General features: G+C 45.9%; 1 protein-coding gene across 4 annotated transcripts in view; it reads right to left on the reverse strand.

Annotated features, from left to right (window-relative positions):
- Positions 1 to 1,118: 1,118 nt before the first annotated feature.
- NF1 (neurofibromin 1) overlaps positions 1,119 to 21,729 on the reverse strand; it is a 163,583-nt gene continuing 142,972 nt past the window's right edge. For 2 of the 4 annotated variants that reach the window (XM_082201176.1, XM_082201179.1), the window contains 4 exons: positions 19,411 to 19,457; positions 18,530 to 18,746; positions 15,363 to 15,413; positions 1,119 to 7,401 (listed from right to left, as the gene is read on the reverse strand). In XM_082201176.1, coding sequence (XP_082057302.1) covers positions 7,259 to 7,401; positions 15,363 to 15,413; positions 18,530 to 18,746; positions 19,411 to 19,457 — 458 coding nt within the window. In that variant the 3' untranslated portion in view covers positions 1,119 to 7,258. The remainder of the gene's footprint in view (positions 7,402 to 15,362; positions 15,414 to 18,529; positions 18,747 to 19,410; positions 19,458 to 21,729) is intronic. The other 2 variants (XM_082201178.1, XM_082201177.1) reach the window with 1 other exon arrangement.

Genomic DNA, 21,729 nt, shown 5'->3' on the forward strand with positions numbered 1-21,729 from the left:
AGTGGTTATTTAAAAAAACACGATTGGCCATGTTCTGTGCCATGTAAGCAAAAGCACATGAAGTCTCCAACCAGAGTACTGTACATAATTTACTCTGAAACATTCACTGCTTTGAATGATTCATTTTGGTTTTGCTAATCCAAAGGGGAGGGGAAGAAGCCCTCAACCCTTTGACATCTTATTCCCGCCAACTTCCTCTGGCTTCTGAGATTATCCCATACACTGACCCATCCACCTTTCAAAGCTGTCTTTGCCGCTCATAAGGGTTAGAAACTTTGAAGAGCAGAAAGAAAAACTCAGAATTGTTGAAACCTGGACTGTGCATCCTGTCAGTTTGCATTTCTTAGTACAGAAAGTATTGCTCTGATGTGTAGAGATCTTTCCTATTCTACTTAATTCAGGAGGGTTCTGGAAGCTTATCTGTGTGAGAAACAAGCAGAAGGTCTTGTTTGGGTTATACTTTCAGAGAAGCCAAGTACAGCTGGTTTGAACTGGTTCTCTTATCTCTTTCAATCAAGGTCATGCTGACTATAAAAGTAGGGCCAGAATGAGCCTGAATTTCTCTTTCTCTTTTTTTCTCTTTTCCCTCTGTGTGGTGTTCTGTACAAAGTAAGCATAGTGCTAAGGTTTTAGATTTATTATAAGTTATTGTAAGTGTAAGGTTAAGTCCGCTGCAACTGGATTATTTATGGACAGTGCCAATTCTGAATGTATTGGATTTGTGACCATTATGCTCATTTGCCTTCAGCTCTGCTGGATGAAATATTGCCTCTGGTCTATTTTTGGGAATCCCGCAACATGTTTAAGTTTTTACTCTGCTAACTATACACTGGAATCTACTCTGGATCATATTGAGTACACTTTCAATGATACACCCAACCCATATTCTGTATTTTTTCTACAGCTTTGAGGCATCCTGGTATACAGATAGCCTCTTATTCTGAGATGTGATCAATTGCTTTTGGGAAATGGCTGCTTTGCCATTAGTATTTCACATACCCCAGGTGAAGCCTTTACAGATTAGATTCAGGACTAAGCCACGACCCAAATCAAGTGATGAAAATGGGTTTAGAATCATTAAAGACGCACAAGCAAATAATTACTCCAACAAGTCAAAAGCAGGTTGAATTTACATTTTTTACTTCAAAAAAAGGGAAGTACATACATGAGGGAAAGTGGGGGGTAAACAACAATTGCTTGAAACCATGATCTCTACAGGTTTATTTTAATTTTAATATATATTTATATATTTATATATATACCTCCAATTACCCACCCATAAGTGTGCAAGTCTGCGGGGCTCACGCCCAACGCCTTGCACAAGCACTTACAAATATTAACAGGATTGTAGACAGAGGAGGAGAGGGAACCAGTCTTCAAGGTTGAGGCCCCAACGGGAAGTAGCAAGTTCTATAATACATGGCGTTAGGTTTATAGTACACAGCATCACTTCCTTTCAATGACAGAACGCAACAGCAGGGAGGAAAGAAGCACGTTAACAGTTACTAAACACTAAAAGATATTCAAATGTCATTATGTTATACATGTACAGAAACTAACTGCTTTACAAAAAAGCAAAATAATACAATATATTGTCACATGTATTTACAGTGTAGTAAATATACTTTTTTCTGTCAAATTTTACACAAAACTATTTACAGGGTGAATATACTGCATTAAAAAAAATGTGTGGCCAATGCAAAAAAAGTGACTTCTGTGGATAAGAGTCTCTTGCATAACATTAAGACGTGCTTTAATACATCGTGGGGGAAATTAAAACTAGAAACAAAGCAGGAGGAAGGGGGAGAAGAAGCCCTAAAACCCAACAAACCCTTCAGGAAAAGAGCAGCAGCCACAATCTTCAGCGCTCAGTCCCGTAAAACGTTGACTTTGAAATGTTTCTTGGTTATCGAAAACAAGTGCATGTGAATGGAAGTGTAACAGACTGGCGGATTTAACAGGGATTCTTCTTTACGCGCAAGGAAAATGCATCAGGCTTAAACTTCAAAATCAGGGGAAAGATTTAAAAAAATACAAAAAGAGAACAACGCAAAACAACTTTACAGTACTTAATAGTGCACATGGAGCCCGTGCTTGAAAACGAGGAGTGTCAAACTGGTTTCCTTTTATTTAGTGTGAGAGTGGGGAAAGGTTGACCCGGCAGACGCCACCGCACGCCACCTTCCCCTTCAGCCCCAGCCAGCATGGCCAATGGTCAGGGACAGTAGGAGCGCTAAGCCCAGCGACATCTGCGGGGCCACAGGTGAATAGCCCCTGCTGCACAGCCTGCAGCAACCTTATGCTGCAAGTCAAAGTTACTTGGTTCTCGACATGATATTGAAATCCTCTAGGAGAAGGTTCAAATTTAAACACAACAATCAAATTGCTAGCCCTCTGCCAAAGCCTGCTGGGACACCTCTGGTTGAGAACCTCTTTCCTGTGTTCCATTTTTTTAAAAAAAAGTAAAGGAAAACACTCCCAGAGGTCCCTCTCTTGTCTAAACATGCTAACGCAGGAATTTATTCATGGATCTACTTTGTTTTAAAGGCACATGGATGCCACCAACCCACAAGCAGCTCAGCAAGATGCACAGCTTCCTCCAGAGCAGGGAAGTGTATTCTGCTGCTTTCTGGGCCCAGAGAACATGAGATGGCCCCCAATGGCCCAGAACCTAACCGTGAGAAGGTGTCCTTTTAAAGCAACAGCACGGAATCATTCGCTGGGTTGTGTAGCCGATATCCGAAAAATAAAGGGTGAAGACAGCAACAGTTGGTGGAAGGGCAAATCAGCTGCAGTGGCTAAGGAGAGGACATTTTTCACCAAGTGGATGAGAGAAACACTTAAGGCACTGAGCAAATCAGCCACTAAATGGGTTTTGTTCGGGGACAAAGCCATCAATGCACCCACCATCTCTGCATTGGAAAGAAGCATCTCTGAATTGCTGCTCCCTCATCCCGTTAAGACACCTCAGTCCAGAAATCAGCTCTGCTAAAGCACATCTTGTAAAGTAAGCTTTTCTATCTTTTTGATTCTAGGAAGTCTGCCCAGATGAGTTTCTGCTGCCCTGTAGTGGTTGCTCTCAAGGGTGCAGAGTCCGATTTCTTTCGAAATATGCATAGTTTGGATGGCCGAAGAACGCAACTGATTCACTTACTATCACTGTATACAGCACTAGGTCCCCGTGGTCTTTGGCCAACTGACCCATGCCGATTACTACATCCAAATAACCTCGAATTGCGCATGTAGCTTCTTACAGGCTTTTAACATACAATGCGGCATCAACTTTCATGGACTAAAGCTGACTCCACTGGATGCATCAACTGGCACATATAATGTAAATATATGTGCTGTGAAGACGACACTTTATGCACCTGACAATGTGGGCTGTAGTTCAATTCCTTGAGTGCATAATTCACCAGTTTCTCTAGAATTTGAACAACCCCCCCCCCCTTTTAAAGGCTAACTTTGCAAAGAACATGAGAAGGGTGCCGAACACCCATCTGGAAATCTCCCACTAGCCTCCCTCCTCCAGGGAAGATGCATGTTGGCAGCAAGAAAAAGCAGTGTCAGAACTAAGACTAAAAATGGTGGGGTGCGGGGCTAGAGTGACCTCACTCCAACTCTCTTGATTTGTACCTCTTGAAAGTTATATAGCTGAAGGAAGTTCTAAAACTGAGTGCTTACATAATACAGCCTAATTTTAGAAACCAGGAAAGTCAGATTGTCTGGAGATCCTGATGTTTGGCAGGCTGGTGGGAGAAGAGAGAAAGAGAGAAGGAAATTACTTCCCTTGCCAACCCCACTTTGGGTTCGCTGGCCTGTTTTGCCAAACCCATGATTTGATGACGCAGCCTAGAGGCTACATCAAGACCTACTGAACTGCTGTTAATGCTTCTCCTCCTCCTCCCCCCCTGTATCCCCCTGCCCTCAAGAGTTCTCTCGGCTGTTCACAGTGACTGCCTGTGCAAACCCCAGCTGACACACGCCTAAAACATGGGCGTTATCATAAGGAAACCTGGTGGGTGTGCTTGGAATTCTGACCATTGCTGTGAATGGGCTGGAGGGCTGTGATCCTCTGGGCAGAGGATTAGCTGTGCCTATTCAGAGCTTACACTCCGCCACTCCCTGTTTCTGTCACATCTGCCATGAGAGATCCTACTGGCTCAAGCTTTGGGTGAGCCCTCAAGGTATGCGATGGAGACAAAGGAATACGTCAGAGGGGGGAAAGGATTAAAGGGGCTTCTGCACAGGGCTCCCTTTGGGAAGCCAAAGGGTTCACCCACCTTGTCCAGTCCTCTGGCACCACAAGCTGCACATCTCCTGACCTTGGCTTGGGGGTGCAACGTCTATACATGGCCCAGTGAGAGATGTTAGCACAGCACAGGACTCCTGAGGACTACATCGTGCTATTTTTCTCCCAGACTTATGATTTGACACTCCAGCACACTGCAATGAGAACAGGAAAGCTCCCAATGCAGCTGTGACCTGGTACAATAGGCAGTCTTTCCTCTGACTACAGAACTGGGAAGAAACCTGAAGGATTCTAACCTGCGACAGTTTCATCGATCCTACTTTAACCCTTCCCATTTGATTCAAATCTATTTCAGCTGAAATTCCAACATGATCAAGAGCGTTTCCTTTCTCTACCTCAAAAAACCCCAAAAAACTTTTCTTGGTTGGGCAGACTGTTGTTGGCACCTTAAGACTGTGTTCCAGGAGTGGAACAAAATAAAATAGTTCCTCTCTGAATCAATACACCAAAAGCAGTTGTTTTATACACATAAAACCCATGGCATTTTAAATGAATGTTAATAGCTTGCTAATGGACCATTCATTTGCACCCTCTGTCTAATGCTGTGGAATTTGATTTACCCAAAGTCAGCATTAAAATTTCACCATACAGTTTCAATTGTATGTATATTATTCCCTTTGAAGCCACTGAATAACCGATTATGTCAGCAATACATACATTTCATTTCATTTCTGACTGACATGCTTTTTTAGAAGTTAAGAATTTGTGCTTCCAAAATCTAGGCAAGCTGCACACTTTTGGGCAGCCAGTCAAAGCAGCATGTTCATCATCCATGTTGCTGCTGAGGACTCTGGTAATCTCAACACAGAGCCACAGCAGTCTAGTGGCTGAGTGTCAGACAAGAACCAGAGAGACCCAGATTCAAAACCCGAACTCAGCCACAAAGTTCAGTGCCTGACTTTGGCCCATCCATTCTCCAGCCCAATCAGCATAAATGTTTTCCCCCTATTAATATAGTCTCACAATACTGCCTATGAAGTACGTTTAGGCTATGAGAGAGAGAGAGAGAGAGAGAGAGAGGGAGGGAGGGAGGGAGAGCCATCCCCATCTCTCTCATCCTAGCCCAACAACCTAGCCCTGATTCCACACGTGTTTTTCAGAAGAGACATCTATTACCGCTATAGCATTTTGACAAGGCCTTTCATGGTGGCTGAAAGCTGTTTCAGTCTGTGGTTCCTAAAGCTGAAACATGCTTCTGTTGGCAAGGATTACTGGCCAATTAAAGCTTTTTTAAAATAAGCCCTCAGGGCAAAGTTTGAGTGTATGCCTGGAATCCAACTGCATTCTACTCAAGAGCAGACCCAACGGAATTAAAATCTGTTAGCCTTGCCCATTAATTTCAATAGGTCTGCTCTAAGTACGGCTAAAGCTGGATACAACCCAAAACATTTACACTATCAGAAAAGGATAGTTGGGCCACCCTGGGTTTGAGAGCAGCAGTTGCTCCTTTAAAAGTAAGTAAAACTTTGAGTAGGAGCAATGTGGATATTTTGGAAAAAGGGGTATGAGCCAATTAAAAGTCTAGGGCGCTTGGGAATTGTTAGCAGCACCTTTCCTTAACTGGGAACATCAATGAGTTATGTCAATGTGGTGCAAGGAAGGTGGGGGAAAGTTATCACATGAGAAGCAGCCGTAACAATCTTTGTGGGAGCAGCAGCCCAAGGTGACACAAGCACAAATGGCTGCAGTGGAGCTTCCACACAGGAGCTGCTGTGGAATGAATCAAGTCCACACAGGACCCCAGCTGGGAAGGGCGAATGAGCAGGAAAGGCCCACACAATCACAACATGCTGTGGAGTGGGATGGAACATTGAAATAGCTAGGATAGCTCAGTCGGTAGAGTACAAGACTCTTAATCTGAGGGTCGTAGGTTCGAGCCCCACGTTGGGCAAAATATTCCTGCATTGCAAGGGGTTGGCATGGATTACGCTTGTGGTCCCTTCCAACTCTACAATAAAGAAGTGCCCCTTCCCGCAGATGCATTGATTCATTGATTCATTCTCTCTCGCTCTCTCTCTCCCAAGATGGAAGTGGCATGGATGCTTGGCAGGGGGTTGGACTCGATGGCCCTTGTGGTCTCTTCCAACTCTATGATTCTATGGAAGTGCTGCTGATCTATTTTTTTAAATATATATTTAAAAAAATTCACCAAAGGAAAACTCGACAAATGACAAATACAGCCAGTTTCTTCCAGTCTGGTTCATGCGCCCCCAGGAGGCTATTTTCTGGAGTATTAAGAGAGACACCCTGCACTCTGAAATGCCTAGATCATTAAAGATACACCTTGACGGGGCAAAAACTCTCACCCCTTGGTTAAACTCATGGCACTGTACTTGTGCTCAGAGGCCATTTAAGCTCAGGAAAAGGATGTCCACAGCTACAGGGATGTGGGATGGAAACGAGGATACTGACTGTGTCCACTGGCCATCAAAACCTCTAATGTGCAAACAGGATTGAATATTAACACTCCCCCCCCCCTTTAGATACAAAACAAGCCATGAACAAACAAACAAGCTCCCCACCCCAATAAGGTAACAAAAACGTGTCTGAAATGCGAGAGACATGATTTCTGCCTTTCGACACAACCTACGGTCATTTCCCTGCTTTCTTCAGATTCTTAAAAGTGGTTCTGTTCATCACAGTTTGGCTATTACCAGCTTAAAAACAAGAAAAAGAACAGAAGGGTTGTTGTTGTTGTTGTTGCTGCTGCTGCTTCTGTTTTGTTTTTTAAAGGTGGCAAAAAACAGAAATGAAAATCCAAAATAAATTCAGACAAAATGTTTCGAGAGTTGATCGTCTGGCACCACGGCTGACTGGGCGAGTGGGCAGGAGGGTTTGAAATTAAGTGCGGCACGACCACTTGTGGAGGTGGGGCAGGAAGTACTTACGCCACATTAGAAAACCAAGGATGGAAGGAAGGGAAAACAAAGGGGAAAGGAGAAGGCTTCAGACAATCTTTTTGATGCTGTGGCGCTTGAAGCTGCCAGAGCTGCGCTGCTTCTGCACCTGGCTGGCGGAGCCGTGGCGTGTCCTCCCGCTGCTGGAGTGTGCCGTGGTCGGGGAGAGCTCCACGTTCTCCTTATCGATTCCTAAGGTGGTGGTGGGAGTAAAAGAAAGATTATTAAAAAAGGAAGTGCCATGAGTGGGAAAGGTAATGTGGAAGCTTCCGCCGGACGACTCCATCTGAAATGGCCAATTCAGGGTCAGGGAGGGTCCGTGGCCCTCCAGCAGGACTCCTAGCGTGGCCAGTGGTCCGGGCTGATGGGAGCCCAGCCACCTCTGGAGGGCCATACAGGTTCCCCACCCTGTTGTTATCATGCAAGGAGGAGCTCCGCCTGCAGTTAAGATCAAAGAAGCATCCAAAATGGGTGGCGGGAGGAGAGAGAGAAGCAGGAGGCATTCTCTTTTGTGCCAAGGGTATGCCATGGGCGCTGGGAAGGAAGGGGAAAGCGGTTGGTGAAGCGAGAAGCAGAGATAGGGCTTAATGGGATTCCAGGGCAGTTCCAAGAGTTTTTTTCTAATGCACATCTGACCCCCAGGTGGCCACTGCTGGGTTGCTGGGGAACGCACTGCCATTTAGGGAGCAATCAACTTCACTAAAGCAAGAGTGGAACTTGTGATGCTAGCCTCGGTAACAAGATGTTCCTGACTGTTTATTTAGACAGAACCGAAGTAACCTGCAGGCCCATGGTCTAATAATCACATTTGCAGCTCTTGGCCTTTCTCTTTCTCCTCGGCTGCTCCAGCCTCCTCCCAGCTGTTCAAGCCACTTGGCCTGCTGCGTAAGTCGCTTTTGCTCTGGGAGAGCCGTCCCCCAACAGCTCCAGATACTGAGGGCTGGCAACTCCCATCTCTCCCAGCCAGCGGGGCTAAGGGTCAGCAATGCTTATGGTCTGGTCAGCTCTGCCAGAGGATCTTGGCCTGTGACATCAGCGGTCTCTCAGCTAATCATGGCCAGAGGCTTCGACGCCCAAATATCTTCATGTATAAGCAAGGCAGATTTTCATTGTGTTTTTGTTTGAGCTAGACTTGCAACCACATGACCCTTGCCATATTTGCATCAAGAATGATCCAAGGCCCTGCAAGCACACCCTCAGATTTGCTAGTAACGGAAGAGGTCGTGGTGGTTACTTCTCCTCGTAGGGTGTGACTTAGCCCACCCTCTCATGCCATTTGTATTGTTCTGATAGCGCAAGGGTACAATTTTAGAGCTCAAAATGAACCACTTCTTTAGGCTCCTGCCTTTAAGGTCTATTATTCCCTAAGCATTTCACAGTTGCCAGGAATGCTACCCACCATTCGGATGGTTCAGCACTTCCAGGGGAAGCAGAGCAATATATACATTTTTATGCTTTTCCTTGATCTATTATGGAGGCCTCACAAAGAACCCTCCCAGTAACAGATCACACTAAAACAAAGGCGGGATATGGAGGGAGGTAAGACAGGCAATGAAGCTAGACACATGTAGTCCAAATGACTAGATTTCTTCATTCTTGAAGCCTTGTTGCTAAAAATGTTCCTTAGAGCCTCTGCTCGGCAATATACCTTCAGCCTCATAACACCCCTCCAAGGTAGACCATTCCCCCCATTGGTACTTGAGAATGAGTACCACTCTGAATTCCTGGATCTTGGGCACTAGCACTGACCATGCTAGTGCCAAGCTCTACAGCAGCATCTTGTAAGTGTAGAAGGAAATAGAAACACCCACCCACCCACCCACACCCTTTTCTCCTCTGCAAATCCTCCTCCATTGAGCGTATGGATGGGGAGACTGTGTTCCATCAGATGCCGATGGACTTTTGGCTCCCATCACCCCAGCCATTTATCATGCAAGTTGAGGCTGAAGAGAGCCCACCCAATGAGATTTCCCTGGCACTGACGAGGTTGCTGGATGTGCAACTGCCTGCATTTTCCGCTGGCAAACAGTGAGGGAGGAGGGCAGGATGTGCCACGGGTGCCTGACATCACCTCAATTCAAACTCACCATGCAGAAAGCAGTCCAATTTCTGCCTCAGTGGGTGCTCCCTCATGCACAAACAGAGTATTTCTCAGGACAGGAAAACAACAAGACTGGCTTGCAGGCACTTCTTTCCACAGAGCTTTTGCATGTTCTGCTAACTATTCTTCCCCAGTCCACTTCTCACTGCCATTATTTGGGTATGAGAACAAGTTCCCAGTCACACAGCGTTGCTTCCAGTCACTTTGGAGCCTGTTCAAAGAGCTGCACATAAAGGAAGAGGGGCAAGAATGGGCCCATGCGGCTTCCTTAGGCTGAAGCTTTCTCTAGCTCAACGTTGTGCTGCTGTTGACTGCCTAACTCTGGGGTTGTCTGCTTGGCATGATGCCACCCTAGAGGGCTGCTTCTGGCACCTGCAAACCCTCTCAGTCCATTTCGCTCACTGCTTCCTTCATCATGAGGTAGTTGGGGTAGTTACCTCCACCCCACCCTGGCAAAAAAAGCACCTGGAGCTCAAAGGAGAAAGCTGAAAGAGCCACACTTTCCTACTTACTCTTTCAGTTCTATTCATTTTTTAAGGCTCATGTTGACATTGGGGGGGGGGGGGAATTAACAAGGCAAAAGAGGAAGAGATTCCCTCCCATGTCCTCTTCCAGCTTGATGTGCTTTCCGAGCCAGAGCTCGAAAGGAGAATGATCTGTAAGGGAAATGGAGTGGTTGGGAGAAAGTGGGGTGCCACAGGAGTCAGAGGGAATATGCACACACACACAAATGCTCACAAAGCATCCTCCTGAAAAGGCACGTTTTTGTTACTTGTTTCACCTACAACCACCATCAAACCACAGAACACATCTATCTCCATTGACTGAGGCATAAAGATCACAGATCCAGCAACACTATGCCACAAAAAGCTGGATCTGAGGCACTGATCCTTATAGATCAGCGAGTTCACCTGAGTTCATAGATGTGGTTTGCTGGTGTTTTTGTCACCATCCTGCATAAAAATCATAGAGGTCTCTGAGCATCTTTGCTTTAGATTAATGCTCCTGTGCTGCTGGCAAGCACTGGATCTGTGGTTTTTGCTGTTCAGTCTGCTACTGTATGCTATATAATTCAATTACATGGGGCTGCAGGGTAAATTCATGCAAATTAAGAGGATCTCTTTTAATTCTACTTGAGCCAACCCTCACTCAGACTCCTTGGAAAAACAATGTTTTGGGGTGGGTGGGTGCCTTTTCTCTGTTTGTCTGTCAGGTGTTTGTGTGTTCATGAGTGAGACCTGGCGGAGAAGCAACCAGACAGGGAAGGGACCACGGCACTCTCAGAATTGCAAGCGGGTCAATGGGTTCAGAATGGTTGGCAAATTTGGAAATCTGCTGCCAAGAGGTTGATGCCATTTGCACAGTTGAGGAGCACAAAACCTTTTCCTTGGGTTTGAATTAGTAGGGGTCAGAAGGGGCCCAACCTTTTGCCTCTTGTGAAGGTTCTCTTAACAATGGTTGTTGGAAGGTGGGGGCGTGATTTGACTAATATCGGGATGAACGTGTGTGTGTGTGGTGTCAGAGCTCATGGATTTTACATGGGGAACCCCCAACTCCTCCCCCCAAATAAATGAGGCATGCCCCACTTCCTGCTTGCCACCCTAGACTTAAAGTTATTCCAAACATTCTCAAAACCCTTCTCACACTGAGAGGCAAGGAGGTACGTACAGGTGGGCAGATGGTCACTTGCATGAGGCAGAACAGAAAACTGAACAAGGCAGAAACATGGTTGGTCGGTAAAGTAGGGGCATACAGCAGACAGTAACAGGGATGGGGTTCACACATTTTTATAAACAGTTACAAAAGTCCTGCAGGGAGCTGAGGTGGTCCTGCGATGTTGTAGTCCCCACAGGTAGCAACATCTATAGGCGTACGACCCCCCGAATCCAGCAGCAGGCAAGAGTCTGTCAGAGGCTGCAAAGTCTACACCTAAGGAGCTGGAGCCTGCTGCTAAAGATGGGGAGACTCCCCTTTGAGCCTGAGATTCTCCCCCGGAAGAAGCTCCCATACCTTGAGGGCTGGTACGGCTAGAGTCAGCCCTTTACTTCTCCTGAGGAACCTAATGCCTCCCACAGCATCTCACTGGCCAAGTGGCACAAGGAGCACACCAGGTGGGAGCTGTGGAACAGAGGGAGAGAGTTGGTCTGCAGGCCAGGGGGTTGGCCCTTTAAGAATCTAAAGTGATCCATAAGGGGGTGGGGCCTGGGAGAGGTGGGTGGAGCCTGGGAAAGGGGTGGGTGGGTTGCAGAGGCTTAAAAAGGCTCTACTCCCACCCTTTGTCCATCAAGTTGCTCACTTGGAACTGTCTGTGGTCCTGCAACTCCTGACCCGCCTTGCCTCCCACCCTGACACCCCCGCTGCAGCTGCAGCATCAGACCAGAAAAACACCACAAACTGGCAGCATGGATTTGTTATTCATAAATTCTGGATGTGCCACTACATGCGGTCGAGACTCAGGTCAAATGAAAAAGGAATGTTTTTGAAGTCACCCCGAAGGAGCCACGGGGTAAAAAGGTCTGTGTGGCTCCCGTGTGCAATGCCTTCCTGAGACTTGTGCCACCGAGGAGGCTGACAGCAAGCCCTAACTAAATGTGGGTTAGCCACATTAGGCAAAATGTGAGCACTTGGCACCCAGCTTTCCCTTGTATTTTCTCCACCTAGGAAAGCTGTGTTTTGTGTTAACAGAATTATGCACAATGCTGACAACCAGGCAGATGTGCTCACTGTGCCAACAAGCTGCTGAGTTTGCATCCTTTATTCCAAACCCATAATTTGAGTGGTTTCAAAAAAACAAAATGAACGGAATTATGAATGAAGTGGGATGGCAGAAAAACAGGCACAATTCAAAAGGGCAACAGAAATATCACAGGTAGAGAGGCAGGAGTCCAGGAGAAAGAAGACGAAGGGAAACTGAGAACATCAAGTGAGTGGATCACCTTCCCTTGAGGGAAAAGCTAGAGCCCTGAGGGATCCTTACTACAGAAGGGGTGGGGGCACACAACTAAAGGGAAGGGGCCTGGCAGCCATGTAGAAAACTTATGCACAGGGTGGGGAAAGTGTAACTGCTCCTGTTTGCTGCTCCTACTGCTCTTCCAAACCCATCCTTTCCCCCTTCTTTCTTGTGTGCCATGTCTCTCAGACTAAGCCTGCAGGCAGGGATTGTCTTGTTTGCTACTAAGCCTGTGCAAGTCACTCTGGCAGGCTTTTTCAGCTGAAGGGTTTGATTTTTTTTTAAGTTTTAAAGAAACAAATGTGAAATTTGATTGGCGGTAGATGTGGGACAGGCAGAAGAATGTGCAACTTCACATGGTGCGTCATTCAACTCGCTATCCAAAGAAGTGGAGAAAAGCCGCTGGCTTGGATGGCTTTTGAAAGGAGAAGGATTCGGGGGAGATGACCAGACTCGCCAAAGGGTATCATTTACCCTTACCACTGGCAACTCCCATGTTCAGAGGCAGTCTGGAACGGGGAGGGGAGAAGGGAACTGTAAGGGAAGGCTGTTACTTCCTGTGCCCCATCTCAAGGTACCCAACTCAAGGGTACCTAGCTAGGTACCCATCTCAAGGGTACCTAGCTAGCCAGCGATTTTTTAAAAAAGGGTTATGGACAAGAGGGGACTTTTGGTCCAAACTACTCCCCCACCATGAACTCTTTTTGCAGATGCAGCCCTCAATGGAATAAATTTCTGTGCAGATGCTTGCCTGCTTACATCCTTTTGTGGCCCACACTTTTTAAGAAATCCTTGGGGTTGGGGCCATGTGGATGAGCAGGGGGGCGGAGCTTCTCTGCCCTGCACAGCTCCACCTCAGCCCACCTATGACTAGCAGAAATAGGTATGCTAATATACTTGGTTTGCATAAAGAATTCTGGTCAGGTGGCTTCCCTGGTTTGCAAGGTTGGTTCTCGCCATGCTGAGTAAAAGCAACCTTGAGTCAATCAGTGTTGCATCTACGGTTCAGAGAGAGAGGGAGAGGGAGAGAGAGAGGTCACAGCATGGAGTTGCTGCACAACTAGCCAGAACGAACAGCCCAACCAACAATGTCTCAGCCAGTTACCTGGTGCTTTGGCCTCTTTGGTATTCCTGCAGCATCAAAATGAACATGTGCACACCATATCATTTCTTTCTGCAGCAACTGTGTAATTTAGCCACTGTTCTGCATGCAAATGAATGCAGAGAGGCAACGAGTAAGACCGAGAGAGAAGGCAAAACTCAAAACTAGACTGCTACATGGAACAGCATAATTCAAGGGGTGCCCGTGTTCCCTTTTCAGTATAGCCAAGCCTCTTGAGTGAACTGAGCATGCGCCCCAGTGTCCCCGGAATTATTGCAAAAGAGACTCAGGCGCAATCTTCATTTGCACATGGATGGGAGCTGCTCTAGGAAAACAAGGTACAAGTCTTCCCCCACCCTGGCAGTACAGCAGGTTTTGCAAGGTGTGACCTGGGGAACACTGAAATGCACAGGGCAGAAGGAGAAGAAGAGAGAGGATCTTGGAGTGTCATTTCACCAATAAGGCAGCCAGCGATGTACAGTAGTCAGAATGCTGAGCTTAGACTAGGAAGCACTGGGCTTGAATCTGCCCATTTGCCACAAAGCTCATTAGGTGATATTGGGCCAGTCTCTCTCTCAATCCAGCCTATCCCACAGGACGGTTGTGAGGATAAAATGGGAGGGACCACCTATGTTGTACCCTTCAGCCCCATGGAGTGAGAATGCAAGTAAAAATACTAACAGGAATTTAAACACCTTGATTCTCAAGGTATTTATTTATTTAATCAAAACATGCTGGCCCTTTTGTATCGTGTGAATCAGCCTTTTTGGACAAAACTTGAGGGTTTTTGCTAAGGGGTGGTTTAGCGAAACAACTAAGAAACCCTGAATTGACCTTGTAACTCATTCGTGACAAAAATGTGCCATGTGATACATGTCCAACCAATTTAGACTTTAAAGTATACAACAGCAGACTTGTCTAATTAGACTTGGTATTGTTAAGCTCAAAGTTTCTGTGGGTTATTTCATTTTTCTGTTTCTCAGCAGCACAGAAAAACCACACAATGTGGAAACACCTACACAATGGGAAGTGTCAAAAGGAACTAGTTTCCTATTACTCTTCAATGTTCCTTCTTCCAGGCAGAAAAGCATGAGAGGCAGATGTGCTGCGATATATAACCACTAGGAGTGCCGCTTCACGTTTTACTGTCGACTTTGGTGTGTGTGGTATGTTTTTTACAAAGCTATCTTGCCACTTCTGAAGAAAACAAATTGTGTCTCTCAGTAACAATGTCAGTAAAATGAGGCTTCGTAGATTAAACGTGTGAGGAATACTTAATGGGTTTGGGCTGAAGGGGAAACTCTAAGCACTTTTCTATATGGTTGGGGCCGTTGCAGAGGAGATTCTCACCTGACGGCTCCATCCATTTTGCTGCTAAAAGGACAATTCTTTGAGAGCAAAGTTACAAAATGTGGCAATGGTGGCTGGCAAACATAAAAAGGGAGAAGGCAAATTTGCGGAGGTTTATCACTGGCTATTATTATCTATGGCCGGTAAATAGAACATGGGGGGGGGGCAATAAACAATGGGAGAGGGGTTTTTTCCTTCATACCCTCCTGATGGGTTTGCTGGGAGACACTTAGCTGTGCCAACACAGGGGAAAAGGTGCTGGATCCAGCAGGGTGCTTTTCTTATGCCTTTACAAAATGTAGTTGGGTACATAACTGTCGTCTCTACAGCACCATTAGTATGCAAAGTGCTTTGAGATATTATTAATATTTCCATTTTCCAACCCAGCCAAGAATCCTAGGGTTGATGCAGGGTTTCAACACAGGTCCAAATTCACTGCTCTGTGCCCTGGAACACCCAGCCTCCCAAAATGCCCAGCAGCAGAAGCACTACAGTCGCGCGCTAAAGGCCCACTCCCTGCCCCTATTCTGTCCTAGGTTTTGGGATCTCTGCAAAATAAAAATAAAGCTCCTCTTCCTGTCATGAGCCCCAGCTCTGGCACAGATCAAAGCAGTAGCTCGTGCAAGTAGGATGAAAATTAGAGAGAGTACCTGGATGAGGAAGTTGCATGAAAACTGCAGATTTAGAGCAAGGCAGAGAAGCTTCACAGACACAGAATGAAAGAGAAAAGATGAGCGATCAACATTCATGATTGGAAGACAGACAGAAAACATTTACAGGACAGTGATTATGGACAGGGAAGGGAAGCCTGCATCTCTCCAGATTAATTAATGAACTGATTTTCACTCCGTCCTTAAATATCTTTTAAAATAAAGCCTTACGTAATTTTTTATTTCACCATCAAATAAATTTATTTATATGTTGATTTTATCCCACCCTTCCCCCCAAAAGAGCCCAGGGTGGCAATCAAGGAGAAAAAAACACCCCCAAAACCAAAGGTTTTTTTTTTAAAAAAAAACAACAACATTTGAAATATTGTTGAACTAAGTCTCTCACCACCCCTGACAGTACAGCTGCAATTCTCAGTCATTTAACAATATTTCTCTCTTCCTAGGGAACACTGGAAATAGTAGCTATGTGAGGGAACAGGGTTTCCCTCACAACTCTCTTCACCCTTAACAAACTACAGTTCCGAGGGCTCTTTGGGGGAAATTCATGACTGTTCAAAGTGGTAGGAGACCGCTTTATATGTGTAGCGCAGATATAGCCAATGTCACAACCTGCTGTGCAAAATCAGAACTGGAGGGTGACTGTGCTACAGGTCAGGAACACAGCTGAAGAAGCATTCATGGGTGGGAAGCCTTAATTAGCACATGGGGTCTTAGGAACTGAACACAGGTGTCCCACCTGCCCCATGCTGAAAAAGTTTTTGGTCCCCCCCCCCCTTTGGACGGCAACGCTGCTTTTCAACAGTTCTATGATCCACAGGGCACACAATGACCTAGAGCCAGGGAGGTCTGTTTCTTAACAATTCCACGCTAGCTTACGGTACACGTTCCTCCTCCTAGTTTCAGGTGGGAGACAGTGAAAGCAGCAGCAAGAACAGGATTATGTGGTTACTCTTTGCTCATTGCTAAGGACGTGACTCTTAGCACAGGACAACAAAACACTTCCCAAGTCAAGAAAAAAACTGTGTTTGGATATAAGAAGCTAAGGCATAGCTACAAAAGCCAGGAAAGGATTAGGGCTGAAAGACGCTCCCTTTCAGTAGCACTGGTCCAAGTCAGAAAGCATTTATGGAGCCCTCCATATGAATATCTGGGGGGGGGATAGACGTGGGGGCTCTAACCTAGAGATGTGTAGGATAACATGTTAGCCACAGCCCCTAGCACCTCACTTTCAGTTAAATAGCTTGTCAGGAGTACAAAAAGTGAATTCCCATTTCTCTCCACCCCCTGTCTCGGTCACATAGAGAGTTTTCAAACATTTGCTTTTCAGACACTTGTAATACTATAAAAATACTAGATTTGTCCACAGCAAGTGTGTGGGAACCTTTGGCTGAACTACAGCTCCCATCACCCCTGGCCATTAGCCTTACTTACTGCAGTCATAGATCAGCAACACTGAGCTAGATGGGCTAAGGATCTGGCTTTGTAAAGGGCTGCTCCCCCTGTTCTTTAGCCTAAGGAGGCAAAAAGTCTTCTTGACCAAGCTCTTGGGGCTGGGAGCCTTCTCAGCTACAGAAGGACGGACAGCTTTGCAGGATACAATAGATGGCAATACATCTTAAAATGAGCCGGGGACTTTTGCAAATCCGTTTCTGCATCTTTTTAAAACGTGTAATAGCAAACCAATATATATTGCTTAGGAATGGATATATCTAGGCCTCTGTGGAGCGGAGGCAACCTCACACAGCTACACTGCATGTTACGGGACAAAATGGGAGCTTGTACTTACTACTTCCATTTCCATTACAAATGCAACAGTCTGACTCTGGGACCCTTCTTACTTTCGCATCCCACCCGTCAGCATTGCTTTACACCCAGGGCGGGGAATCTTTGGCTCACCAGAGGCTGCTGAAATACAACTCCCATCAGCCCCAGAAAGCTTCTCAGAGGAAATAATGAGCCCTGCCCCACCCTTCTAGACCTAGTTTTATAGCTTTATAGCAGTGGCAAGGACTTTCAAAAGGCTGGGGCACTGCCACAAGGTATAGTGAGGATGGTCAAAAGCTTACATAGCTTTAAAGGGGAATGAGGCAAATTCATGGAGAACAGCAGTTCCCAGGGCCTTGATAAGGAACAATGTCTCTCTGAGTATCAGTTGCTAGAGAGCAAAGAACAGGGTGGCAGAGGGATCTTCCCATGATGCCCTGCTTGTTGGTTTCCCAGAGGCATCTGGCTAGTCGCTATGGGAAGCAAGGTGCTGGACTAGATGAAACCTGTAGCCTGATCCAGTAGAGATGTGTGTGTTTGGGGTTTGTTTGTTTTTTACTTATACGCCCAAGATGTTTTTAAGCGCAGACCTAACAAGTCAACGTAGCAAACTCACAGTTGCAGAGAGGTTCGCTCACCAAAGAGCTATGAACGAAAGCAAGAGTGCAGATTCCGGCAAATGCATGTTTGCCTCTAGGTAGCGTGGCGAAGGGCTCTAGCTCAGCAGCAGAGCACCCGCTTTGCATGCAACAGGTCCCTGGTTCAATTCTCACTGGCATCTGGAGGTGGGGCTGCATATATATCTGCTGTCAAAACCTTGACAAGCCACTGCCAGTCAGTGTGGAGACAATGCTAAGTTAGATGGACCAATAGTCTGATACAGTTTAGGGAAGCTTCCTATGTACCCTAGCAACTGAACCCAAAGGGTGTTTATTTTTAAGCTTCTCGGGACATTTCATTCTGCCCCCAAGAACAAATTCTGCACTTGTACATCAACACTGCCATTTGGGGACAAACCAAGTCAGAGTATGCTTTATCCAAAGCAGTTAGGAAGCCACCGAGCTGAGATAAGATCTGATCCCATATCGTTGTCCATGAAGCTAGACTACTTCAATGCATGTATTATCTCATCTTGATTTGTGCCAACGTGAGGAACAGGTGAGTGGAAATTCACCTCACCTCTGCCCCCCACAAATTCAGTGCAAGAAATGTCTCTGAGAATAAGTCTAATGAAGAACAGAGCCTTGAGGCTCAACAAGGGGTGATGATAACCTGCCCCAGGGAAAGAGCCCGACACCCAAAAAAGGGAGCAGTGCCCTCAAAGGTGTTTTAACAAATCCTTCCCCCTTGACGTAAGCAATGGAAAAGCATGGCGAACTGACCTGGGGAATGCTGGGAAGTTGCAAGTGAGGTCATGGAATTGGAGAGGTTTAGGTTTGCCGTAATACTAAGCTGACTCTGCACGGCAGGAGGGTAAGGAGAAGTTGGCGTCAGCAGGGATTCCTCGCTGGTTTCCTCATCAATCCCAGGTAAGTAGGTGTCGATCAAGGCATCAAGGAACTTTACTATGAGCTCAGCATAGTCTGGGATTTGTGTTTGCTGGAAAAAATGAGAAACAGATCAGCTCCATCTCTACCTGCTAGTTCTCACTGGGGGCGGGGGGAGCCTTTGGCTTACAATCTAGGGCCACAGGTGTGTGTGTCTGAAGAAGCTTCCTGCTGCCCCACTGTTACTGGGATGTGTGGTTCCCACCAATGAACAGGTCCTACACATTCAGAAGGGAAAGACTGGTGGAGTGCTGTTTCTCCTCCTTGTGCCTCCAGCTAGATGGGGGCAGGGAGGCCAATGGGGAAGCTGCACAAAGCAAACCCAAAAAGTTTTTAAATGTTTTGAAGTTATGAGCCTGAGGGATCTCACCAAAAAGTCCAGTGGCACTGCCAGCAGAAAGGGCCAGTCCAGGAGGGCACGATAGCTCCTCTCCTGGAAAGAATCCTCTTGACTGGCCCTGTCTGCTGCCCAGGAGAAGAGGGTCTACTCTCAAAGGGTTGGGACGCCATCCAGGAGGCAATACATTTTTCAAAGCTGCTGACTAATAAGTCATGAACAACTGTTTAGCCTATGGGGGGGTAATTAAATCAATTAACCAACATCAAAAAAGTGTGTGCAAGTTTTATTAACCTCCAACAGGGACTTCAATTGTCCACTTAAGCATTACTACAAATGCCATGTAAGGTTTCAGCTGAAAGAGGCCCCAACTGCTCACCTTAGAAAATGGTCCCGCAAACCTCCACAAGCCATTAAATCCAAAACCTGCAACCAGCAAAAAAAGCAGAAGCATGAATGTGCGCCTTAGTAAGAAAGATAGGGCAAGATGCAAAGAAGGACATTTGCAAGAACTTCCTCATACTTTGCTCATCAAAAGCAAATGTTTGCAAATGCATAAACATCACTTGACAACATCAGCATCCTGTGATGTTCAATGAGCCATCTGAAGAAACCACAAATAATCTTTTTTAATAGAAAAAACAACAACACTTTTTAAATTCTCAAAAAACTGTAATAGTAGATACAAGGACAAATATAAAGCAGAAGTAATGACAAAATATTCAACTTTTGTTGTTTTTTAACCGTAGAAACAAAAATGCAGATAAATAGAAAAACAAAACATTTTTACAAATTTCCCAATTATAGTTGTGGTTTAACATTCTTCTGTACAGTACTATGTTTCATTGAACTGATACATCTTTCAGCCTTCTCCCAAATTTTTGTATCTAATGTGGGTGGCATTTTGTTTCCTCCAGTAGTAACTAACTGTCACTCAAGCAGTGGCTAGGAAATACGTTACCATTTCTCTGTCATATGACAGAACACATTACTTTTAGGCTACAAAAGAGACTGTTACGTACTAGATTTATTGGTTATAAATAAATATATATCTTGTTATATTTTGTTTCCTTTTGCACACACTTTCATTTCCCCTCAAATGCACTTGCTTGGCAAGTGTATCCATTCACACATTTCGCTGCCAAGTAATTCAGGGTGGAAAAACCAAGAGATGTCATACACATGAGCCCAAATCAGTGTAGTACAACATTTAACATTTTAATTGCCCCACTGTTGACCCATTTATTGCCACTAACAGGTCCGTTAATTCCAAAGTGTCTACTCTGAATATGGAGTGCATTGGCTACAGCCCATTGTTTTGATCATATTCTCCTATCGCTCGCATATTAGCATCTAATGTAGTACACAATAAAATAATCCGTTGCTCGGGGCTGCTTCCATTAAAATAATAAAATGCAACAGTGCGGCATAAAAGCCATTTAAACACATTTTCCTGTCTCTCAAGGGAAAACGGGAGGAGGAGGAGAAGATGTATCAAAGGGAAGTTTCAGAAATCGTCCTAAAGAATCTAAGGTGGTCTTTCTGACCTTCTTAAGAAATGATGAACAAAAAATGAGGAGTGATGGCTACCAGATTGGATAGCTTTAAAAGTTGTTGTTTTTGGCATTCGTCTGTCAAGAGAGAGAGAGAGAGAATGGAGTGCGCCTCCGGGGGTGAAGTCAAACCACTGCATTAGCAGCACCGAAGTGACCTCCCTGGGGCGCAAGCCTGGACAGAGTGTATGGAGGTCCTGAGCTGCCTAGATGACAAGACGCCTCTCTTGGCCTCGCTGATGTGGTCCAAAGGAAAACAGAGCAAAAGGTTTGGCAGCAGCTTGACTGCAGGAGCTGCCGGAAGGAGGTATGCAAGGTGCCATCCAACCGTTTTAGGGACTGCAGATCTATGTGGGGTTTACTCCTTAGACTTTTCTTCTCCCGAAGACATCCTACAAGGCAGCGGGTGTTGAAGACCAGAGTTTTCCTTCTCCTAGATGGGTTACCTTACCAGGTTGACCACCCCCATCCGCCCCTCACTTCTCTCTACAGCACGTGCAGAGACCGTCTTCTTGACCATTGGACCCACTATTATTTGTTCAATCTGCTCAGTCCTTAGAAGATAAGGCTACCAATGGCTCCTAGTCACAATGGTTCTGCCTCTACTGCTGGAGGCGATATGTTGCTAAATACTAGTTGCTGGGACTCACAAGTGGAAAGAGCACCGTTGCGCTCAAGTCCTGCTTCCTGGTTTCCCACAAGCATCTGGCTGGCCACTGTGAAAACAAGATATTGGACTGGATGGGCCACTGGCTTAATCCAGGAGGCTCCGTCTTATGTTCTTAGGGATTGGGAACCTCCAGGTATTCTTGAATTACACCTCTAATCATAGCCGACCACTGGCTGTGCTGGCTGAGCCAGATGGGACTTTGAATCCAAGAAGGTCTAGAGGGCCACAGGTTCCTCATCTCTGACTGAGAGCTACCAAGTGACACCAAAGGGTCTGCTAAAGCAAAGGCAAATACAGCCGAGGGTGGTTAGGGGAGGAGCTTTGAGCACTGCTACTCCCAGGAAGGACCTTCTCCTGAATGAAACACCAAGGCCTCAAGATGATCCACTGGTGAAACTCTGCTCTTGGTGCCTTCCTTCAGGAAAGAAAGGATGGCATCTACCAGGAGCAGGACCTTTTCTGGTGTAAAGGATGG

The sequence above is a fragment of the Podarcis vaucheri genome (assembly GCF_965113315.1).
Source record: "Podarcis vaucheri genome assembly, chromosome: 15".
Lineage (NCBI taxonomy): Eukaryota > Metazoa > Chordata > Lepidosauria > Squamata > Lacertidae > Podarcis > Podarcis vaucheri.